Below are 23,639 nucleotides of genomic sequence, written 5' to 3'. Positions count from 1 at the left end.
TCTTAGATAGTTTTCACAACTGTCTAGCATTCCATCTTTTGAGAGAAAATCACACAAATATATTGTTTGAAACCACCTTACCAAAAAGCCTTACCCTTGAAACGGATTGAGCTTGATTCACCTTCCATTTGCAAGAATTTGCCAAACACTTAATTGAATGTGAAAGAGATGTTCTTTACTTTTAGTTGGAGGTTGAACTAGATCGATGCATGGTAATAAGCATAGAAAGATATTTGTAAGTATGTTGATTGATCTTAGCACCATTAAACTATCTTTAAGGACTATAGCTTAAATCCTTCGCTTAGCATATAAAGGTTATGAGTCCCAGTTATCCGAACCCCGTTAACAAAGCTTGTGTCTTGTTTAGCAATTATGCTCTTACATACACATGAACATTCTCGTCATTTAAACATATAGATGTAGCCATATATATGTACTTTACTTAACAGACCGATATAAACACCTCAAACTGAATTTCGTGGTCCACAGAGAATAAAAAGACAGAAACCTGTTTTTTGGTACCTTGTGGAAATTAAACACCAAATCAAGCGCACAGACATTGCTGAAGAAATGGTCCAAAATCTCGACGAACAAGTGGATGCATTCAAGGTAAGCCAACTCATTGTCCGTTATGCATGTCCACGCACAACGAGAAAAACAAACCAGCGTAACGCCTATATATCACCTTATGTGTTCTAAACTGCAAAACAATTATAAAACAAAAAGTCACCTAAAAATGTTAACAAAATTAGAGAATGATACATAGCATATAAAGATGATTCTAAACCTTAGTAGAGAATGTGACCAAAATTCTCAACATAAATAGCATGTAAGCATGATTCAAAACCTTAGTCTGATTGTTTATTTTGTCAACAATTTAACACCATTTCAAGAACAAATAAATGACAGACCTCCACAAAATTGGTGAATTTAGAGTCGCGATTCACCTCTTATCGATGAACCTCGTATTCGACTTTGTGTTTCTCGGACTCTTCGAGAGGAACATAGAACAAACCTGTTGCGTAAATTGAAACCTGCATCATAGGTGCATTTAACAAATGGTGGAGAAGGGCTCTTCCAGTTTTGTTCGGTCGAATGTGGTGTCTCCGTGTGATCCTTCCCACTTTTAGATGGAATATTCCATAGCCACTCATGGACTTCAGCTTGTGCTTTAAGAATTGAATTACAATAGTAGGACTATCCCTTATTTTCTTAAAGATTAAATTATTTCTTGATTTCCAAAAGCATCATAATAACCGTAAGGGTAATAATTTTATGTTCCTATGCAATGTAAATAACTAAATATTGCATAGATGAATTTTCTAAGATAACATAGATTAATAGAAATAATAATCCGTTACATACAACAAGTGTCGTGAATCTTGCTTTGCCTCTTGCTTCACGATATAAGATTAGCTTACTCAAATTCATATCTAGACATCACTAGGGGTAACGTCTTTCCAACTGTACGGTTTCTTTTAACACTTTTCTGCATTTGTTAGTTTTCTAACTAAATCTCCAATCCTTTTTAGTTACCTAATTCACTCAACATAGATACTACATACGGCATGAAGTACCAAATTGCATTTAGTCAAATGGTTTAAAATGTTCACCTCTGGGGCTTTTCCAAAATCTGAGTCCGACTTCAAATATTCACGCGCTAGTAACAAGTTGTTAAATAACAACAATGTTATAAAGGTTTAAATTGCCGCCAAATGCTTCCTATCCATCGACGTTTTCTGAAGATTATATTTTGCAATGTGGATAAGTCATGATAACAAATATTATTATCAACCACCTCCACAAAAAGAATAATGTTTGTTTCTTCAGTCTTGTTTCATCTCCTTTTTTTTCTTTTTCTTTTTGAGCTTCAAACAACCACCTACTTCCACTTCTTTTTAACCACTTTAGTTTCGTTTTAAAGTGGTCTTTGATTATTTGGATAGGCATTTAGGTGCAATCCAACTTTGAACTGCTTCCTAACTTTTAAGTTATGACTGATCTTGCTTCATTTCTACTCTCAGGTAGTTGTACCTATTTTAACGAATTAGTTATCAAGAGAAACAAACAAAAAAGGAGTGTTATCTCTTACACGCAACTAACTGAATGAAATAAAGAAACCAACAAATTTACCTTTCATACAAGCATTCCCACTAATTGTTAGTTCATGTCAACCAAATTCTAGAAGCAGGAAAGAGAGAAGGGAAGAGCTGACAAATGTTATGCAAGTAATTAACAATTTTTTTGAAAACAGAGCTTCTTCCTCTTCTTCTTCTTCTTCTTCTTCTTTTTATTTTAACGGCTTTCCTCAGAACGCGTCTTCCTCAACCTCCCACGAGTCATCCTGATTGTCTCCTCCATCACCGTCTCTTTTGGACCTTCAGGATTCGGATTTTCATTTCCTGATTCTGCTTCTCCTTCCACTGATTCTATCTGCATTGGTTCCGCTTCCATTTGGGTGGTTGATTGGGTTGGGGTCACAGTCGGGGAAGAGAGTGATTTTTGTGCTATCTGAGTGATACCAGCAGTCTTGGTATCTGTGACTGGTACAGATGTCACTTTTGGTCTAGGTTTTGAAGGGCCTGCTGCTTTACCGGTTGGCTCACTACCTTCATTTTCACTTGAAGATGAGCTAGACGACGAGGGCAATGATGCTTCGTCAGATTCTGGTTGGGGGATAGGGGCTTTCTTAGGCTTAGCAGGAGCCTGATTAGCTCTACCTCCACGTTTCTGGATCACAAACGAATGCGAATATGACAGATCATTGAATGCGAATTCAGTAAGGTATTGTCTCATCAACGAATTGACTGATTCTCTAGGAAAAAATGCAGCAAGTATTGATAAACTCATAGCAGATTCTTAAACGTACCTGAGGTGGCTGCGGCCTTGGAGTTGATTGTGCAGCAACATACTGCAAAATCTCGACGATTCTGGTCTGGCCATAGCTTGCAACTCGTTGCCAGTATATAACAGCCATATCTCCAGCTCTTGTCCTTAGCTCCAACAAACTATGGTCTATGTCATTCTCATGCTGTGAGAGATACGGCCTAAAGAAGGACTCGTAGACATATGTAGTACCCTAAAACAATCATCAACAAAGAATCATGTACACCATAAAAAGACTCTTATGTTTTTTTTTTCAGAATCATATATATACACACTTACCCTGGTTTTAGGATACCACAGGTATATGAAGAATGCCAACTTAGCTTCACTGTACATTGGAACCCTTGACGAGAGAAAATAAAGACAAAACAATCATCAAACAGAGGAAAAACATTGTTGCAGTTGGAGAAAACTAAGCAGCTTTGGTTTAGAGTGCCAACCATGAAACAAACGCATCACCAACTCTCTCAAAAACTGTCAAGCAAGCAACCAATATCCTGTGATTGATAACGAGTTACTTAAAAATAAGTCATTTCTGACACACAAACTCCAAACGTTCAACCTTGCGAACGGGAGAAGACGAAGAAAAAGGCAATTAATAATACATACCAGTACTGGCACCAAAAGCGAAGCTGCTCAATTTCAGGCCTATTCTTTTCAACAGTCTTGTAGCATTCATACGCAGGGTAAGCATAACCCAACACCATCCTGCAACAAATATATGAAATTTAGAAAGAGCTAATCAACAACAGAAACTGCCACATCCTTGTTTAAGCAAAGAAATATAAGGATAGTATGATTCTCTTACACCAATCCTCTTGTAAGAAACGATCCAATCATCTTGAAGAAACTGAAAGCAAAAAAAAAAAAAACATCAATTAACATGGAGGAGAATTCAAGTGGTAACCGAAATAAAGTAAAATCATAAGCTGATTCAACAAGCTGTATTCTCCACTACTCGAAATTTTCAAATAAAAGGGTTAATCCGATACTCCAAAATGCTAACTACTGAGTAAAACCTTCAATATATGAGCTTAGCTTTGGAAAAATCACAATAGAAGTAGTGAATTTGAGCATATTGAACACGTTTGGTGACGAAATCAGCTATTTCATAATCCCTCTCAGATCGGGTACAAATCAGATAGATATGTTACAGAGAAAAAAACTAAGGAAAACAAAATTAAAGAACTAAAATCTCAATCACAAAACACAAGAATGATTTATCAATACGCAAGAACTAGATGATGATTGAAGCAACAAAAGTTAAATTAGAGAGCTATAGATACGACGACTTGTCGAATTTTCAGTATAAGAAAACGAACACCGAATTCGAGAGATCGGGGAAGGTAAAAGTTACCGGCGGAGGAAACTGTAGTCTGCAGAAGAAGAACCAACTGTGTACGGCGGCGGCGAGAGTAAAAAAATGATCAGCGTTATCTGAAATTTAAAAATCACCTCTCTCTTTCTCTCCTCCTCTCTTCGGATTTTTGCTTTTAGAATCACGCCTCTTTGAAAAATATATGGATTTTTGAGTCCCGTAAATATAAAAAGCAATTTTGGGCTAATAAAATATTAGGTTAAATTTCTTTTTCTTTTTTAACAATATTCTACCACACCGTTAGAAGCTAGGTATTTTTGTTTTTAATATTAATGTTACATCATCTTGACTTTTTTACTTCAAAGTGAAGTTTGGTGAATAAACCACACATTCCACGTTAGATTTTTGGGAAAATATCAAAAACAAAAAAAAAGTATGAATTTACCAAAACAAGATTTTAAAAAGGAACAAAAAAATCTTTGGTAGTTATAGCACCACAAAAAAAAAAAGCATGAAACTTACTTATGGTGAATGAATTGTTTTACTTTTATTGATTTTTATTTTTATTTTGTTAACTTATAAAATATGAAATTTGTTAACGAAAATTAAACCACTAAACTGAATTTCTCAATAATCACATATTTTTGTTTTACTATTGAACAAAATTTGTAAGAAAATAATCAAATTGTTAAATTTTTGCGTCAAAGCATTTAAATTCGTATTTTATTTGACAGAATCAATTAATTTCATGATTTTTTTGAGAAAATCATTAAAATTTTATGATTAATTAAGAAAATTAATAAAAATTATATTTTAATCGGCCACAAATAAAATTCATGTATTTTCATCACTTTGGTAAGTTGATGTTTTTTTTTTTCAACAACAACACCAAACACTTGGCATTAAAAATCGCACTACTTTTACCATCAGACCAAGAGAACTTTACCGGCTACTTTTACCATCAGACCAAGAGAACTTTACAGGTAAGTTGATGTTTTTACATTTTTTCTTTAGATTTTTGGTATGTTCATGCTTTTATTTCACTTTCACTTTTAGTATTAATATTTGTATTTGTTGGAGGTAATTCTAGTTTATTAGATGAGATCGAAGCAGAAGCAAATAATATCATTGGCAGGACGCCCTAATTTCTCTCCCAAAGCCCAGCCGCCGCGAAAAAAAAAAATTTCTTCAATCTGCCCTCTCCGGCTGCCGGGCTCCATGCCGGAGCTGTGGGAGGGTGTAGTTCTTCGTCTTGCTGCCTAGTCTTTGTTCTCTATGGTTTAGTTCTGTTGTTTTAGGTGTTGTAGTTGTTGTCAAAATCACCTTTGAAGAGAAGATTGATTGAAGAAGGGGAAGCCATCAGCGGCGAGATCTGGTTGTGGTAGAGACGGATCCGTGTTTTAACGGTTCAGTCTTGGTTGTGGCTTGGTTCTGGTGGTTCTCTTGCGGCTGGTGGTTTGAAGGAGACGAACGCTCGTTTCCTGCTCTGGTATGGTATCTCTTTCGATTCTCTCTTCTTTGGACTGCGGGTTTTGCAATTAGGCTGTGTTGTTGGTGTTAGTATGGCTTCAACCGATGGTTTCAAGTTGCAAAGAGAAGTTTGTTGGTTTGTGTCCTCTCTCAAACTTGCCTTCTCTGTTGGTTGGAACTCAATCCTTAGTTCTTCTGCTCTATTAGGTCTCCTGCTAGTCAGTGTTTGCGCTATAGGCTAGGTTTCGTTCTTTATGCTTGTCAACCGGATGGTATTTTGTTGCTAGCCATCTACTAGCTCATTTCAGCGGCTCTGTTGAGTTGTGGTTTTGGGTTTTAGGCATAGTAGTGGAATCGTCTTTCAGTTGTTCTCTTGCGAGGAGGTCACCAGTTTTGATTCTGTAGATGGTTAAAGCTGGGTCGACGAGGGTCCGCGGGTAAGAGCTGTTAGTCCTCTTTGGCTTGTCTCAGGTCGAATCTCAAGGTTTCTTCTTTGTCCCTAGTTTGGCTCGCCTTCTCTTGATTGGATTTGTGCGACTGAATGGTTGTGGCTTCTGTTTCTCTGATGTCGTTCGAGCTTGCTTTCGTTCCTGCCGGTGCTGATGATGGTTTGTCGACGGTGTGCTATCATGGTTTATGGCACTTCCGGTCTTATCGGTACTCTCTGGCGTTTACAGGTTCTATGGGAAAGCTTGTGAGTTTCTTTCTGATTCAGCTGGGCAGTTTTTGTACTTCGGTTTTTGTTTATTCCTTAGTGACCTGTTTTTCTAGGTTGTTTAGTCTTTGTATCTTGGTTTCCGGAAGTTTGTATCTTGTCGGCTTATGTCTCTGGAAGTGTGTTACTTGCCAGCTTAGCTTCCCTTGTTTGGGCTTAGTGTTTAAGTGATTTCTTTGTTTTCACTTTTTTTGTATTCAACAGATGTAATCTGTTCAGTTATAATATAAAACCAGATGACAAAAAAAAAAAAGATGAGATTAGTATTTCTGAATGACAAAGTGGCCCCTATACATTTTTTGATGGGACGAGTCATACACTAGTCTTCTAAACGAATATAGAGCACACTAACTTTAGTAACCTAGCTTAGAAAGTTAGTAGCGCAAAACATAAATCAGGAAAATCGGTATTTTCATACCCCAACTAAGGGGCTATGTTGAATTCCTACTCCAGCTTTAACAATGAGCAAATTCATACATTAACTTAAATAAAACTCAAATTCACTCCTCCGACTTGTAAAACGGTGTTGAATCATACACAAGCCGTAACGGTGTTAAGAGAACGTTAACGGTTGCGTACGTGGAAGCCACGTAAGAAACGACATAATTTTGAGAAACAAAAGAGACAACTTATGTTTCTCAAAACGACATTGTTTAATTCTTCCTCTTCCCCTTTCTTCTTTCCCGAATCGAGTTACTTTGCTCAATCTCCACAGACCCGTAATATAATACCACAAGAGCAATCGAATCTAAACACTTTGACGGAGAAAAGAGCGACCGTGAAGCTGCGATGCCGTCAACCTCTCACTCGATTCTGGCAACAATCTGCAAAACTCCTAAACTCGTCGGAACATCCTTCCGGCACACGCGGCGGTTCTCCGAAGCACACGGCGCACATCAACTTCGCTCAGTCAGATCTTTGTCCCCGAGGAAGTAACGGAAACTGTCTGACGATTGGTTTCTCGAAGATCCCGTGGCACCATACGATGTAAGGAGAATCAGTGCGGCGGAGGATCTCCATCTTGCGGGTTAGCTGTCTCGTGAAAGTCAGATTCATGTCGTCGTTGACTGTTTTCAGAGCGTAAAGCTCCGCCGTGGTTTTGTGTCAGACTTTGTATATGATTCCGCCGTTTCTGCTTCCGAGGACGTGGAATTTCTTGATATCTGAAGCAGAGATCCCGTTGGTGATAGCGGTGGATGCGACGGCGGCGGCGGTGGAGGAGGGAAAGGAGAAACAGAGGAGGCGATCTGGGAGAGGTGGAAGCGGTAAACGGAGGTTGATCTGACGGCGTTCACAAACAAGAACCATTGAATTAATTAAAAGTGATAATGATGATTTGAGAATTTTGAAGAAGAAGAGTGATGGAAACTGCAGATTCGGGAAAGAAGAAAAGGGGAAGAAGAAGCATTAAACGACGTCGTTTTGAGAAACATAAGTTGTTTCTTTTGTTTCTCAAAACGACGTTGTTTCTTAAGTGGCTTCCACGTACGCAATCGTTAACGTTCTCTTAACACCGTTATGGCTTGTGTATGATTTAACACCGTTTTATAAGTTGGAATAGTGAATTTGAATTTTATTTAAGTTAATGTATGAATTTACTCATTGTTAAGCTGGAGTAGGAATTCAACATAGGCCCTTAGTTGGAGTATGAAAATACCAATTTCATAAATCACATGTGATTCAAGTAGAAGATTGACAAATCGACAGTTAGTTGGTAAAAATAATTCCTATAATACTAACAACTATTTATCAAGATATTGAAATCTCAAAGACCCCAAATGCTAAAATATAACATTAAAATGACGTTAACCAGTGGAGGCTTATATATGATGTATTTTTACAGTAACGTTATATATGATATTTGTTAAAATGATGTTAACCAGTGGAGGCTTATATCTTCTAGACTTCTAGTGGTCATCTCCGAGAGATGTCATGGGGCAAGTGCAGAAAGACGCAACCCAATTTTTGGATGAACGCTTTGCTACCATAGAAAGGATAACTATTGTACAACGGATATTATCCAAACAAGGATCCTACAATTATTGGAACCTTTTACCACCAATAGAAGCTTCAAAGCAGGTAGCAACAGATCGACTGCCCCGGAGAGCAACTGAGCAAGGGAAGATCACGCGGAAGACAATGTGAAGGATTGAAGAAGCAAATTGGCAACCCTGTCTGATATGAACATCATCAGTTCCAGGGCGTGACAAGACCAACCAGAGTGATGAATTGCCAAGAAAACACTTACCAGAACCCAAGGAAGAAAGGATAATCTTGCACAACATCCAAATTCATTGAGTTATTGAGTATAAGGCCTATGATTGACTATTCCTCAAGAAATTGAACCTTTTGCAGTTAAATTACTCCAAAACTTCTCAATTCTGCTGAGCCAATTCAGCATTTTACCGATGAACGCTACCCTAAATAGAAAAAAAATAAAGGAATCAAGGAAGATACAGGACAAGGAAGGAATCCCTCCGTTCCATCAGAGACTTATCTTATCTTTACTGGTAAGCAGGTCCAGGAGTAGGACGAAAGGAGAAGGACTCTTGCTTATTACAACATTCACATGGAGTGACTCTTCACTGGTTTTTTTTTTGCCTTCGTGGTCGAAACTTCTCATGAGCTTTGTGTTCTTGTCACAAGTGGTGTGTTAAATAGATTCTCAATCTCATGCATGCACTTGGGAGTTGATCTTCTTTACTGCATCGATATGTCTATGTTAGCTTTTGTTTTCTTTTTTATGAACCTTTTGGTTGGGTTCGTAACGAGCTTTTGTGCATGTTGCTTCCAAAACACATGAGCGTGTATGTTATTCTATAAAGCAAAATCTTATTTTGTTTTGGACAAGCAAACCTACTTGTTTAATCCCACGTAAGGATTCGAACCTTATCCTTAATTACAAACACATTACATATACAATACAAATTATACAACCAAGGCTGGCGTGTCGGCGTGTCTAGTCATTGTATGCACAACTCTGGTTACTTTTTTAGGCAAACACATGTATGAGAAATCCTAACTACTGTATCTTTAAGCAACACGATATGTACTATACCATCCGATCCGACTAATTTAGTGTCTAACAGGGGAAGAAAAGATATGTATCTGAATACGTTCATAATCATAAAAACTCAATGTAGAAATAGCAAGTTGTTCTTCAAACAAGATACCTAGCTGACCTATAACAAACTCAAACTAGGGAATTGAAATTATTTAACTTACACCAACTATAGTGGATGCCTGCTTTGGCTACTTTAGGTAGCCTCTGGAAAGATACATATGTAATGATGGCTAAATCACATTTGTCTGAAATACAAGATGAGTATCAAAACTGTTTGGGTCTAACAAATTAACTTATCACATAAAGGCATTATCCGAATTTCTCCTTCCTTTGTTTTCAAGATCATATTTGATCATATTGTTGAAGATGATCGAGGAAGCGTTTTGGATCGAAGCTCAAGCGTGTTGGGAACCATTTGTGCCTTTTTGGCTATCTTTATTTTTTGCTGCTCTTTTCTCTTTCTCGTCTCTTCCACCATGCGTAGGTGTATTGCCCGCTTCTTCTGCTTCTTAGTGGGTTTAGTTTGAGGGATTTGGTTTTCCTTCTTCCCCCGAGGGTTTTTACTTTTCTTCATCTTCAGAGGGATTACACTCAGAGGGTTTTTCTTCTTCAAATCTTCTAGCCTCTTAGAGCTTCTCTTTTTCTTCCAAGTGTTTTGACTCTGAGGGCTTTTCATCTTCTTTGGAGTGATTTGACTCTGAGGGCTTACCCATTGGATCTTATTTTCTTGAAAGGCTGGGATTTTTTCTGACGCTCTTTGGTTCTGGAAAACAGTGTTTGGACACAATGCTGGTTCCGTATTAATGTGCGCATTATCAGGCTGGGCATTTATTGTTTGCAACACAAGTCTGTGTGCTGCCTTCCCAAGCCTATCCCCGGAAATAGATCCTTCTGGATTATACCTGCAGGATAAATAGAGAGAAAACAAGAATTGAGACATTTAAAACCAATCCGTATATAAAGAGGCCTTCCAAAACATTGCATATGACAGCAATTCATAATCTTCACCTTTTGGTTTTCATAATCCTTGCAGGAGCTCGTCTTTTGTCACCATCTTCATGCCATAGAAGACTTTCACCTTTCAAATCCACTAGATTTATAGTCTGTGAAGGCCAATAATTGAAGAACACTGTCTAATTAGTTCACTAAAAACAAGTGGACTATAACTTTGGTTGTAGTAAACCCCAACAAAGCAGTTTCTTTATTCTTGAGCACAACTTGAAACCAAAATCGGAAGCCTAGTAGAGCAAATGGTTAACTCAACAATACCTTTTTAGGGATTACCAAACTTGGAATTTGATGAGTGATCTCGCTGCCTCTGATATCTTCTGGAAGTTTATATATGGCACAACTGAGGAAAAACAAAAAAGAATGTTATTAATCTGATGAAGATCAGGTTCCAACAGGCATCTTCATCAAGCTCAAGCCTCAAGGGGATCGCAAATAAGTGATTACAACCAATCTTGCATTGAGGGCTTACATGACTTGATTGGCTAAAACATCTTCCATGCCCTCGACAGGGGAGCTGAAACATGGAGGCTGACTATCTCCACCACATGAAGCTACGTAACCATTCATCCCATCACTGCATACATCAAGAAACATGTAACCATTCATGACATACTGCATACAAAATATTCGATTGAGCCTTCCTCACTAAATTTTTCCCAAAAGAAATAGAAATGTGGTCCTTACTAAATTATCCCTTTTCTTATATATTCAAGAAGGAACAAATATAAATATAACTTTTAAAACTAGACAAAAAAACCTTAGTGAAGGAACACATCACCGTGAAACGACAACCATAACTACCTATTGAATCAACTATCAGACACAAACCTTAGTGCAGGGTCAATTTTCTCCATGATAGTTGCTCGTTCTTCACTGCTCAAGTTGTTGGTATGGCTATTAAGAGAACGGATGAGTTCAGCAAGAGGATGAGACGCAACCACAAAGAGCATGTCAAATAGCACACTGTTTCTTCGAATTTCTTCGGTCTGGAGAAAGCATATAGACGAAAACAAAGTTACATGTGATTGAACAATTTTGTCTTATAAATAAAACCATTACAAAAAAAAAAACTCTATCTAAAACATAGATAGGATGTACCGTCAGTGATTTCTCCACTAGTGCAATTGTCTCCAGAAGACGCCTTTCATCAACAAAAGGCAGTTTCGCTATACCCTATACAAGGAAAGATAAGAAATATGAGACGTAAAATATTACATCTAACTGATGAAATTATGCAGGTCATCAAAACAGTCAAGTCTGCCTTTATCAGTTTGAAATGACAATCACACCTGCCAAGAATAGCGTTTTCCATTCATGTCAATCTCAAAATCTGCACACCAAAAAGGTTAAAATAAGAGGCATGGATTGCACAATACGCAACGAAAGGGACCAATCTGTAACAACTTCATACCGGCAGGATAAAAATCAGCTATAGCGGACTCTGGATCTGTCATCAATGTCCTATAGCACTCTGGGAGAGCATGTGCACTGAGAACAAGAATCCAATAAGCAAGTCAGTGACAGCAGATAGACATTACGAATGCTCAAATATACAGATAGAATACCTTGCAGATGGAAGAACAGACAAAAGCTGATTGAAAGGTTTAAACGGGGAACCTAGTTCAAACTTGATATCTAGCCTATCAAGGCCCTTGAGATCTGATGCGAAAGGTGCATAATGATATGGATAAAACCTGCAAAATAAATCTGCAGTTAACCACAGAAAAAGTAATGGGAGAAACAAAAGTGTGAATCAATTTGTCCGTTTCAACTAAAACTAGGCTCTTTTGAAATTAAACCACAACAGGCATAAAAATCATAGCTTGATTGCTATAGGGTCTGTTTTACGTAGAAGACTGATTCGAATAAAAAAGATGCATAGCTCAATTATAATTGGAGTCTTGCACCGAAATTTGATTTTTAAATAGCTTTAAAAGTAGCATGTTGTGTAAGTAAACTCAGCGAGATACTGCTTCACAATATTAGTTGAATTGAACCACAAGAAAATAATAAATGTGAATAGTGTAACATATGTATTAGGATGACCAGAAACTGACCATTTCCAGGAACAAACACCATGATAATAATAATGCATTATCCAACAAAGACCTTCTGTATACTTCAAAACCTAGCAAAAAAAAATAGAAGAAAGAAACAGTAAATTGATGAATACAGAGTGACATAAACGTAATTTAATTCATCAAATTAAACACAATGGGAAACTCACAACATCTCTACGTATTTGTTCCATTTCCTCAACAGACTTAGCTGTGAATTTCTCTTCGTAGTATCTCTCCCTCCATCCTGATACACCTAGCCTAACCTGATAATAGAACAGCCATGTGAACTTGTTAGCGTGAATAAATGATTAATTAGACGGAAATCAAAAGACAAACTCATGAGATTAAGCACTCATGATACCATTGACGGAAACACAGCTGAAAAGAATTATATATATGTATATATATATATATATATATGACCTTATCTTGTTCTCCATTTCCTGAGCTGAACACATCAGCTTTATTCCGCAACAGTTTCTTAAGCTTAAACTTTAAGTCTTCTCTGTTATCTAGTTCCTGGAAACCACTGTGTACTTTAGTGCACTTTAAATGAGAAAGAAAAGCTCAAATCCCAAAAGAACACCACGCAAAAAAATTCAGTCTTGACAGTTTTACCAAAATTTGAAATGGAGTAGAACAACAGTTTACACTAAACCATGAAAGTAAACAAAAGAACTGCAGCTGAGCTAATAATAATTTGTTAAAATTTCTCCTCAGATACAAGATGACTTACTTCTGTTTTGATGCTATTTTCTGTTTCAACATTCGTCACACCAGTGTTATCATCCAAAGACAGACGCAAATATTTTTTTGGTGGTGAGGAATGCAATAAATCAGACACTTCATCTACAGCATCTAATTGCACCAACTTGCCAGAGAATTGTCTGCTTGCTTGAGCACTGTCACGAGCTTTGTCACGACAAAACCTTTCTGATTGCCTCTGTAACAGAAAACATAACACTTGCACCAATGAAAAAGAACTCATAAAAATGAAACAGAATTTGTAGATTTGTATGTTTTCCGTGGACAGCTGTATCAGAGGGGTTTAAATTCGTTAGCTAGTGAAGAAAAAAAATTAACCCATGAGGCATAAGGCCATCTTAAAAAAAAAAAAAACCGCCACGTATATTATATTCTTATTAAAAATTACAGGGTTGTTACTCCAAAACATTCACTTCATTTAAACATTCCTTAATTTTACAATTTATCTCAAGTATCTCCCACTCAACTTGAAGTTATAACATTCCCTGGCCTAAAAATCCACTATGAGTTACTCATCACCTAGAGGATATACAGTTGTAAAATCAAACAACATTTTCTACATGTCAGAGTCTCAGAGAGAAGTGATTAAAGTCTGGTCAGACATGTAACAGATGAGCACATCCATAGCCTGATGTTATTTATAATCATGTCACCTTCAATAATTTTGGAGGCTAATGTTATTTATAATCTAGTCGCTTCACTTCTATCATAATATCTTAAAATGTACGTGAAATGCAGATAACTAAAGAAAACAAAATTACTGAAGGTGGACATTTACCTGATGTACTAGTGCTCTTTTCAGAAATATTTTATTTTCATACATCCCAACGGCCTGGATGAAACGCTCCACATTACTTAAGTTCAGCTGAAATTTAGTGGAAAAAAAAAGTTTAATATAATCCAACAGTTTTACGAACTAAGATAAAGTTATTCAATTTATGTACCTTGCTTGCATCGGTTAAGTATTTTTTTGCTGAACTGAAGTGACTCCTATACACAGACATCAGCAATTCTATAGCACCCTGCAAGACAACAAGAAACAAGATTTTCCAAGTACGTTCATAGACTTTCAATGACAAAAAGATGAGTTAATGTTTTTTTTTTATAAGAACACAAACTATGAGTATATATGTACTAAGTTATTAAATACCAAAGTAATACCAACTAGAAATGAAGATTTCTATGAAGTGATTTATGACTGCCGTAGAAAAGTATGATATAGGAACATCTCCTATTTCTAAGAAATGCCATTTTCAACAAACTAAAAAGAATTTAAGATAATGCTACATGAACATACAAATGTAAGGGCACACTGTACAGCATAAAACTACAAACCTCTCGTATATCAAGCGTAGGCATATGTGGCAGGAAATCATTCCCAACGAAAAAACAGATGAAGATGAAGTCATCAATCAAGCGGTCCAAATTTTTTTTCGATCGCTTGCTAGGTTTCTGCATGTCGTGTTCCAAATACTCTCGAAGTATCCAGATATTGACAAACTGCCAAAAGATAAGAGTACTTCATGATTCTGGTAAAGATATTAATGAGAACTTGACATACCATGCAATTTAGAATATATAGTATTGAAGTGTGTAACCCTGTAAAGTACCTCATATGGCTTCTTCACCGCAACATCTGGCTCGGTGTTATCAAGCATTTCTCCTGCCTTCCTCTTCATCTTGCCCTCACAATCTGCTGCTCGGTGCCCCATCTGACCACACAAGAAGCATTTGTCTTGCTCTCCAGGAAAGAAAACAACCTAGATAAAGTCACCAAGGAGAAAATACAGTTGAATTAGAGGCAAGGTAGATTGGTCAGTGCTTGGCTAGGAATAAAACCCAAAGGAACAATTGTACAAACCTCACGAAGGATTGAAAAATGAATTTCGTGGGTGGCCAAAGACAGCATGATCAAATCAGCGTCCTGTTATTAAGAATAATAAGTAGAATGGCCAAGCTTGCTCGATTAAGATCAGAACAATCTTGTTGCAAAATCAAACAAAAAGGCATGTAAATAATAAAAATTAAAGGGAGCTTATATACCAAACCATATAGACAATGATGAGTGTTTGGGTTATAACCAGGATGGTTTTTGTTACAACGTATGTATGACATGATCTTGTGTTCCCCCTCACCAGGAACATTAGCATCCGAGAGTATAACCTTCAGAATAAGGAAATCATGAGGATAAACTGAAGTATGTTGTAAACAGCCACAAGAAAAATATCAGAGACCATAATTGATACCTTAATATTTTTCCATCCAGGATCAGAATTTAGTCTAATGTGAATGTAGTATCGCAACGCAAATGACAGAGTAGACATGAACTCTGTTCCAGGAGTTATAACATTAGAGTCAAAAACTTGAGAATCCACTCTAGGAGGCAACTTCTTCCCTTCTCTCTCAAACTCTTGCCGTAGCTGCTCTTCTTCAGCTGCCTAAAACAGCAGGTATAAGATTAAAAATATTTCAAGGGTAAAAATACTGTTCTCAACTTAGTGACACAGCAATTGATTCATCATTCACTAGTAGAATATTATGTTCAATACAAGACTGAACTACAATACACTAACAGAATCGGTGCAACTATCATCAGAGATAATTTAGATAATGATATAACATAGAACGATACGATCAAAGGGACAACGCTAAACTCAGCAGACAACTTCTCTTGTACGATCTAGAAGTTATGGCATTCCTCGATAATAACAACTGTTCCCAACATAGTGACATAATGATTGATTCATCTTCCCCTAGTAACATGTAAATCAAACCCAACAACAGGATCGGTGCAACTATAACCAACGATACTTAGAGTGGTATATACGCTATCAAGTGATCGGTTAAAGCACACGATTGATACAAATTAAGTGAAATAGTGTATAAAAAAAGGAGATGGTACATACTGCTTCAGCTGCATCTTTTGCTGCTCTAAACCGTCTAGCTCTCTGCTGATTCATTTTAGCCCTTGGAGCAACACCATCTGCAAATTACACAACACCAAACACAATGGAACAAATTTCACAAACACAAGTAAAACTAAAATCCAACTCATACAATGTAATGCCATAGATAAGAAAAAACTCACCGATAGCCATGAATAAGAGCTTCCGAGGTCGGACCATGNAAAAAAAAAAAAAAAAAAAAAAGAGACTCACCGATAGCCATGAATAAGAGCTTCCGAGGCCGAACCATCACGAAAAGCCTATCAATGTAATCGAACATACATTGAAACACTTGGGTAAACGTAGTAGGAGAAGGCTTGTCTTCAGGATGGAAACATGGATGAATGATTCCGTTCATGTCGAGATATAGATTGTCATACTCGTAACCATTAGGATTAGGTTTGCTTGTATCGATTGGGATCGTGACGCCGCCATTAACCTCGAGTGGTTCTTCTTCAATGACTTCTTGTAGAATCAACGGATACCTTTCGATTAACCATTTGTAGAATGACGGTACTCCCATCGGAACTAGGTAGAGATTGTGACCTTAAACCCCAACGTTGTAGCCACAAGACTTAGTGCTGCTGCGGCTGGAGTGAACGGGAACGACGCTCCTTTAGGTCAGTCAGGGGAAGGAATTAAACAACTTGCTATTTTGCAAACCGAACCGGATTCATTATTGGGTCGTGGTTCAAATTGGTTTTCAATAATTTCTCAATTTTAAAAACTACTATTAAACATAGAAATTATATAGTTTTGTGAAATATTTTTCTTTTTAACTTTACCTTCTAAACAATTTTTTATTACATTTTTTAATATATAAGATAACTAATCACGTGAAGTGACCTTAGTGTCGTGACCAATGGTAAATTCCGTAAACGCATATTTGTGGCTAAGTGTGTATGATCGACTTCGAGTTTGTATGAGCACAAAGTAAATAATGCACAAGCTTCTTTAACAGACTTCGGTTTTTCCTACTTTCTCGGGACCTAGTTCAGAATAAATTCACTAAAACAAGATAACAATTACAACTGCATATGATACCAGCAATATTATGCCTATCATTATTTTCAAGATGAATAAATCATCAAAAGATCTTTCTATTTTGTTGATGGGGTGACATCACACCTCTTGTGTGCATCTTTTGAGAATACTTTGAAGCGTCCTCTTGGTATTTATAATAATTGCACAACCCCTTGGCAACTTTCCTGATATATAACAATTAGGAATTGAAAAATTAATAATTGCACAACCAGGATTAGACAATTTTCCTATTATACAACAAATAGGAATTTCCAATTATACAACAAACAGAAAAATCTCTCTCCATGATCCCATCTTGAATCTTCCATTCAAGATATTCATCCAGCTCAGTAGCCACCACTTGGCTTGTCCAAGTCGACCTTTAAGCTTTTGTACTTAAACTTTCCAATTCATCATCTTGTACTATTTCATGTATTAAGGTCGGAACTAGTACAAGAACTGCTTTAGGCGTTTGATACATCCTCCATAACTCGGCTTGTCCAAGTCGGCCTTAAGCTTTTGTTCTCAAACTTTTCATTTCAGCTTCCTGTACTACTTCCTTTATTTCCTGTACTACAAGAACTGTTTCAAACGTTTGATACATCCTCTAATATATCTAATTGCAGTGTTCTTGACTCACCATCTTATCTTCTCTACTTTGTGTCAATCACTGTGTCAATTCTGTTCGTTGTCTTTGTCTGAACTGTACACCATCACTGAGGCAAGATTTCACGATATGTTTCAAACCTTATAAATCTTCAGTCAACACAATATCTCCAAGTTCAATTGCAGAAAACATCATCACAACATGGAACGAGTCTTGCTCTCTACGAATATAGGGATTTGACTAACCGGTCTATTATGGTCTAATAATTGAAAAATATAAAAAGATAACCCACCGCTGATGGGGAAAAGGGCCATTTCATACCCGTACACACTCCAAAAGTGCGAATTGCTACCTGTACAAACAAGAAGTGCCAATTTAAACATGTACCATAAGACATTTCACATTTCATACATGTACTCGCAAAATCGAGCCAACTGCACAGACCACGTTAACAGATTTAAGTCAACCGTTATAGAAGCTGACTCAGAATCCACGTGTTTTTTGACGCGGCAACGAAAATGCAAAACGACGCCGTTTTGATACGTTTTTCTCGCAAAAAATTGTGGAAATTCCACACTCCAGAGATTCGAACTCATGACCTCAAATGTGTTTAGCATAGGACGTAAACAGTTGATCCAACAACAATTCTAGACAATATGATACAAATTAATCCTCATAAACCTAACGTAATATCCATCGAAATCGAAAAATTTTTGGGAAATTCACACTCTCGTGGGTCGAACCCGCGATCTCTTTTCCCCACCGCGGATGTGTCAATTCAAGGGGAAACTCATTAGGTTCATTGTATTGATTTCTTTTTTTACTTACTTATGCATTCAACTCATTGAGGAACGTAGAGCATAACCGAAGAAAAAAGCACACACACAAAAAACAAAAGTTGCATAAATTGGTCTATTAGATTAGGCATATCATTAAATATTCGCAGTTACTTTTTTATTTTATTTTTATTTTTTTTAAGGGTGTTAAAAATCCCAAAACAAGAGCCGCACTTATGCCAAGATCGTGGGAGGAAGATTTACTTCAGAGCCAAGTTATTGTTTCCTTCAATATGCAATCGATAACTTCTTTATCCAAGATTCCACTTTGATCGAACTGATCAAACTGCTTTAGGTGTTTGATACATCCTCCATAACTCGGCTTGTCCAAGTCGGCCTTAAGCTTTTGTTCTCAAACTTTTCATTTCAGCTTCCTGTACTACTTCCTTTATTTCCTGTACTACAAGAACTGTTTCAAACGTTTGATACATCCTCTAATATATCTAATTGCAGTGTTCTTGACTCACCATCTTATCTTCTCTACTTTGTGTCAATCACTGTGTCAATTCTGTTCGTTGTCTTTGTCTGAACTGTACACCATCACTGAGGCAAGATTTCACGATATGTTTCAAACCTTATAAATCTTCAGTCAACACAATATCTCCAAGTTCAATTGCAGAAAACATCATCACAACATGGAACGAGTCTTGCTCTCTACGAATATAGGGATTTGACTAACCGGTCTATTATGGTCTAATAATTGAAAAATATAAAAAGATAACCCACCGCTGATGGGGAAAAGGGCCATTTCATACCCGTACACACTCCAAAAGTGCGAATTGCTACCTGTACAAACAAGAAGTGCCAATTTAAACATGTACCATAAGACATTTCACATTTCATACATGTACTCGCAAAATCGAGCCAACTGCACAGACCACGTTAACAGATTTAAGTCAACCGTTATAGAAGCTGACTCAGAATCCACGTGTTTTTTGACGCGGCAACGAAAATGCAAAACGACGCCGTTTTGATACGTTTTTCTCGCAAAAAATTGTGGAAATTCCACACTCCAGAGATTCGAACTCATGACCTCAAATGTGTTTAGCATAGGACGTAAACAGTTGATCCAACAACAATTCTAGACAATATGATACAAATTAATCCTCATAAACCTAACGTAATATCCATCGAAATCGAAAAATTTTTGGGAAATTCACACTCTCGTGGGTCGAACCCGCGATCTCTTTTCCCCACCGCGGATGTGTCAATTCAAGGGGAAACTCATTAGGTTCATTGTATTGATTTCTTTTTTTACTTACTTATGCATTCAACTCATTGAGGAACGTAGAGCATAACCGAAGAAAAAAGCACACACACAAAAAACAAAAGTTGCATAAATTGGTCTATTAGATTAGGCATATCATTAAATATTCGCAGTTACTTTTTTATTTTATTTTTATTTTTTTTAAGGGTGTTAAAAATCCCAAAACAAGAGCCGCACTTATGCCAAGATCGTGGGAGGAAGATTTACTTCAGAGCCAAGTTATTGTTTCCTTCAATATGCAATCGATAACTTCTTTATCCAAGATTCCACTTTGATCGAACTGATCGAACTGCTTTAGGCGTTTGATACATCCTCCATAACTCGGCTTGTCCAAGTCGGCCTTAAGCTTTTGTTCTCAAACTTTTCAATTCAGCTTCCTGTACTACTTCCTTTATTTCCTATACTAAAAGAACTGTTTCAAACGTTTGATACATCCTCTAATATATCGAATTGCAGTGTTCTTGACTCACCATCTTATCTTCTCTGCTTTGTGTCAATCACTGTGTCAATTCTGTTTNATCGACTTCGAGTTTGTATGAGCACAAAGTAAATAATGCACAAGCTTCTTTAACAGACTTCGGTTTTTCCTACTTTCTCGGGACCTAGTTCAGAATAAATTCACTAAAACAAGATAACAATTACAACTGCATATGATACCAGCAATATTATGCCTATCATTATTTTCAAGATGAATAAATCATCAAAAGATCTTTCTATTTTGTTGATGGGGTGACATCACACCTCTTGTGTGCATCTTTTGAGAATACTTTGAAGCGTCCTCTTGGTATTTATAATAATTGCACAACCCCTTGGCAACTTTCCTGATATATAACAATTAGGAATTGAAAAATTAATAATTGCACAACCAGGATTAGACAATTTTCCTATTATACAACAAATAGGAATTTCCAATTATACAACAAACAGAAAAATCTCTCTCCATGATCCCATCTTGAATCTTCCATTCAAGATATTCATCCAGCTCAGTAGCCACCACTTGGCTTGTCCAAGTCGACCTTTAAGCTTTTGTACTTAAACTTTCCAATTCATCATCTTGTACTATTTCATGTATTAAGGTCGGAACTAGTACAAGAACTGCTTTAGGCGTTTGATACATCCTCCATAACTCGGCTTGTCCAAGTCGGCCTTAAGCTTTTGTTCTCAAACTTTTCATTTCAGCTTCCTGTACTACTTCCTTTATTTCCTGTACTACAAGAACTGTTTCAAACGTTTGATACATCCTCTAATATATCTAATTGCAGTGTTCTTGACTCACCATCTTATCTTCTCTACTTTGTGTCAATCACTGTGTCAATTCTGTTCGTTGTCTTTGTCTGAACTGTACACCATCACTGAGGCAAGATTTCACGATATGTTTCAAACCTTATAAATCTTCAGTCAACACAATATCTCCAAGTTCAATTGCAGAAAACATCATCACAACATGGAACGAGTCTTGCTCTCTACGAATATAGGGATTTGACTAACCGGTCTATTATGGTCTAATAATTGAAAAAAATAAAAAGATAACCCACCGCTGATGGGGAAAAGGGCCATTTCATACCCGTACACACTCCAAAAGTGCGAATTGCTACCTGTACAAACAAGAAGTGCCAATTTAAACATGTACCATAAGACATTTCACATTTCATACATGTACTCGCAAAATCGAGCCAACTGCACAGTCCACGTTAACGGATTTAAGTCAACCGTTATAGAAGCTGACTCAGAATCCACGTGTTTTTGGACGCGGCAACGAAAATGCAAAACGATGCCGTTTTGATACGTTTTTCTTGCAAAAAAATTGTGGAAATTCCACACTCCAGAGATTCAAACTCATGACCTCAAATGTGTTTAGCATAGGACGTAAACAGTTGATCCAACAACAATTCTCGACAATATGATACAAATTAATCCTCATAAACCTAACGTAATATCCATCGAAATCGAAAAAATTTTGGGAAATTCACACTCTCGTGGGTCGAACCCGCGATCTCTTTTCCCCACCGCGGATGTGTCAATTCAAGGGGAAACTCGTTAGGTTCATTGTATTGATTTCTTTTTTTACTTAATTATGCATTCAACTCATTGAGGAACGTAGAGCATAACCGAAGGAAAAAGCACACACACAAAAAACAAAAGTTGCATAAATTGGTCTATTAGATTAGGCATATCATTAAATATTCGCAATATTCGCAGTTACTTTTTTATTTTATTTTTTATTTTTTTTAAAGGTGTTAAAAATCCCAAAACAAGAGCCGCACTTATGCCAAGATCGTGGGAGGAAGATTTACTTCAGAGCCAAGTTATTGTTTCCTTCAATATGCAATCGATAACTTCTTTATCCAAGATTCCACTTTGATCGAACTGATCGAACTGCTTTAGGCGTTTGATACATCCTCCATAACTCGGCTTGTCCAAGTCGGCCTTAAGCTTTTGTTCTCAAACTTTTCAATTCAGCTTCCTGTACTACTTCCTTTATTTCCTGACAAGAACTGTTTCAAACGTTTGATACATCCTCTAATATATCTAATTGCAGTGTTCTTGACTCACCATCTTATCTTCTCTGCTTTGTGTCAATCACTGTGTCAATTCTGTTCGTTGTCTTTGTCTGAACTGTACACCATCACTAAGCAAGATTTCACGATATGTTTCAAACCTTATAAATTTTCAGTCAACACAATATCTCCAAGTTCAATTGCAGAAAACATCATCACAACATGGAACGAGTCTTGCTCTCTACGAATATAGGGATTTGACTAACCGGTCTATTATGGTCTAATAATTGAAAAAAATAAAAAGATAACCCACCGCTGATGGGGAAAAGGGCCATTTCATACCCGTACACACTCCAAAAGTGAGAATTACTACCTGTACAAACAAGAAGTGCCAATTTAAACATGTACCATAAGACATTTCACATTTCATACATGTACTCACAAAATCGAGCCAACTGCACAGTCCACGTTAACGGATTTAAGTCAACCGTTATAGAAGCTGACTCAGAATCCACGTGTTTTTGACGTGGCAACAAAAATGCAAAACGACGCCGTTTTGATACGTTTTTCTCGCAAAAAAATTGTGGAAATTCCACACTCCAGAGATTCGAACTCATGACCTCAAATGTGTTTAGCATAGGACGTAAACAGTTGATCCAAAAACAATTCTCGACAATATGATACAAACTAATCCTCATAAACCTAACGTAATATCCATCAAAATCGAAAATTTTTTGGGAAATTCACACTCTCGTGGGTCAAACCCGCGATCTCTTTTTCCCACCGCGGATGTGTCAATTTAAGGGGAAACTCGTTAGGTTCATTGTATTGATTTCTTTTTTTACTTACTTATGCATTCAACTCATTGAGGAACGTAGAGCATAACCGAAAAAAAAAGCACACACACAAAAAACAAAAGTTGCATAAATTGGTCTATTAGATTAGGCATATCATTAAATATTCGCAGTTACTTTTTTACTTTTATTTTTATATTTTTTAAGAGTGTTAAAAATCCCAAAACAAGAGCCGCACTTATGCCAAGATCGTGGGAGGAAGATTTACTTCGGAGCCAAGTTATTGTTTCCTTCAATATGCAATCGATAACTTCTTTATCCAAGATTCCACTTTGATCGAACTGATTAGATCCATTTGGTTCAATTTGATCACACGAGTG

At 36.9% G+C, this 23,639-nt stretch overlaps 2 protein-coding genes across 3 annotated transcripts; both read right to left on the bottom strand.

Annotated features, from left to right (window-relative positions):
* Positions 2,080-4,414, bottom strand: LOC104771373 (HVA22-like protein i). Its single transcript, XM_010495889.2, has 7 exons — positions 4,244-4,414; positions 3,695-3,736; positions 3,496-3,594; positions 3,327-3,383; positions 3,166-3,229; positions 2,870-3,079; positions 2,080-2,730 (listed from the first exon to the last, which is right to left on the bottom strand). Exons 2-7 carry the CDS (start codon positions 3,724-3,726, stop codon positions 2,296-2,298), a joined length of 897 nt encoding a protein of 298 aa, XP_010494191.1. The 5' UTR covers positions 3,727-3,736; positions 4,244-4,414; the 3' UTR covers positions 2,080-2,295.
* LOC104771372 (5'-3' exoribonuclease 2-like) lies at positions 9,528-16,862 on the bottom strand. Of its 2 annotated transcripts, none has more exons than XM_010495887.2 (22): positions 16,448-16,862; positions 16,196-16,272; positions 15,536-15,727; positions 15,333-15,452; positions 15,151-15,213; positions 14,900-15,049; positions 14,625-14,789; positions 14,234-14,311; positions 14,068-14,154; positions 13,261-13,467; positions 12,948-13,043; positions 12,692-12,787; positions 12,522-12,592; positions 12,030-12,158; positions 11,876-11,952; positions 11,754-11,794; positions 11,563-11,637; positions 11,293-11,450; positions 10,934-11,038; positions 10,723-10,804; positions 10,462-10,556; positions 9,528-10,355 (listed from the first exon to the last, which is right to left on the bottom strand). In XM_010495887.2, the coding sequence occupies exons 1-22, from the start codon at positions 16,755-16,757 to the stop codon at positions 9,806-9,808; spliced, it is 3,024 nt and encodes a 1,007-aa protein (XP_010494189.1). In that variant the 5' UTR covers positions 16,758-16,862; the 3' UTR covers positions 9,528-9,805. The 2 variants fall into 2 exon arrangements, with proteins under 2 accessions (XP_010494189.1, XP_010494190.1); XM_010495888.1 differs by lacking the exon at positions 16,448-16,862 and adding an exon at positions 16,378-16,409.

The sequence above is a fragment of the Camelina sativa genome, chromosome 20, assembly GCF_000633955.1.
Source record: "Camelina sativa cultivar DH55 chromosome 20, Cs, whole genome shotgun sequence".
NCBI lineage: Eukaryota > Viridiplantae > Streptophyta > Magnoliopsida > Brassicales > Brassicaceae > Camelina > Camelina sativa.
This window is presented reverse-complemented; position numbering and strand designations above follow the sequence as displayed.

Coding starts and splice junctions, on each gene's coding strand:
- LOC104771373 (XM_010495889.2), bottom strand. CDS start 3,726: ATGATTGGATCGTTTCTTACAAGAGGATTGGT. Junction 3,384..3,495: donor CGCTTTTGGTGCCAGTACTG/GTATGTATTATT, acceptor TATCAATCACAG/GATATTGGTTGCTTGCTTGA. Junction 2,731..2,869: donor CAAGGCCGCAGCCACCTCAG/GTACGTTTAAGA, acceptor TTTGTGATCCAG/AAACGTGGAGGTAGAGCTAA.
- LOC104771372 (XM_010495887.2), bottom strand. CDS start 16,757: ATGGGAGTACCGTCATTCTACAAATGGTTAATCGAAAGGTATCCGTTG. Junction 13,468..14,067: donor AAAGAGCACTAGTACATCAG/GTAAATGTCCAC, acceptor TTTCTGTTACAG/AGGCAATCAGAAAGGTTTTG. Junction 11,638..11,753: donor GAAAACGCTATTCTTGGCAG/GTGTGATTGTCA, acceptor TTCCTTGTATAG/GGTATAGCGAAACTGCCTTT.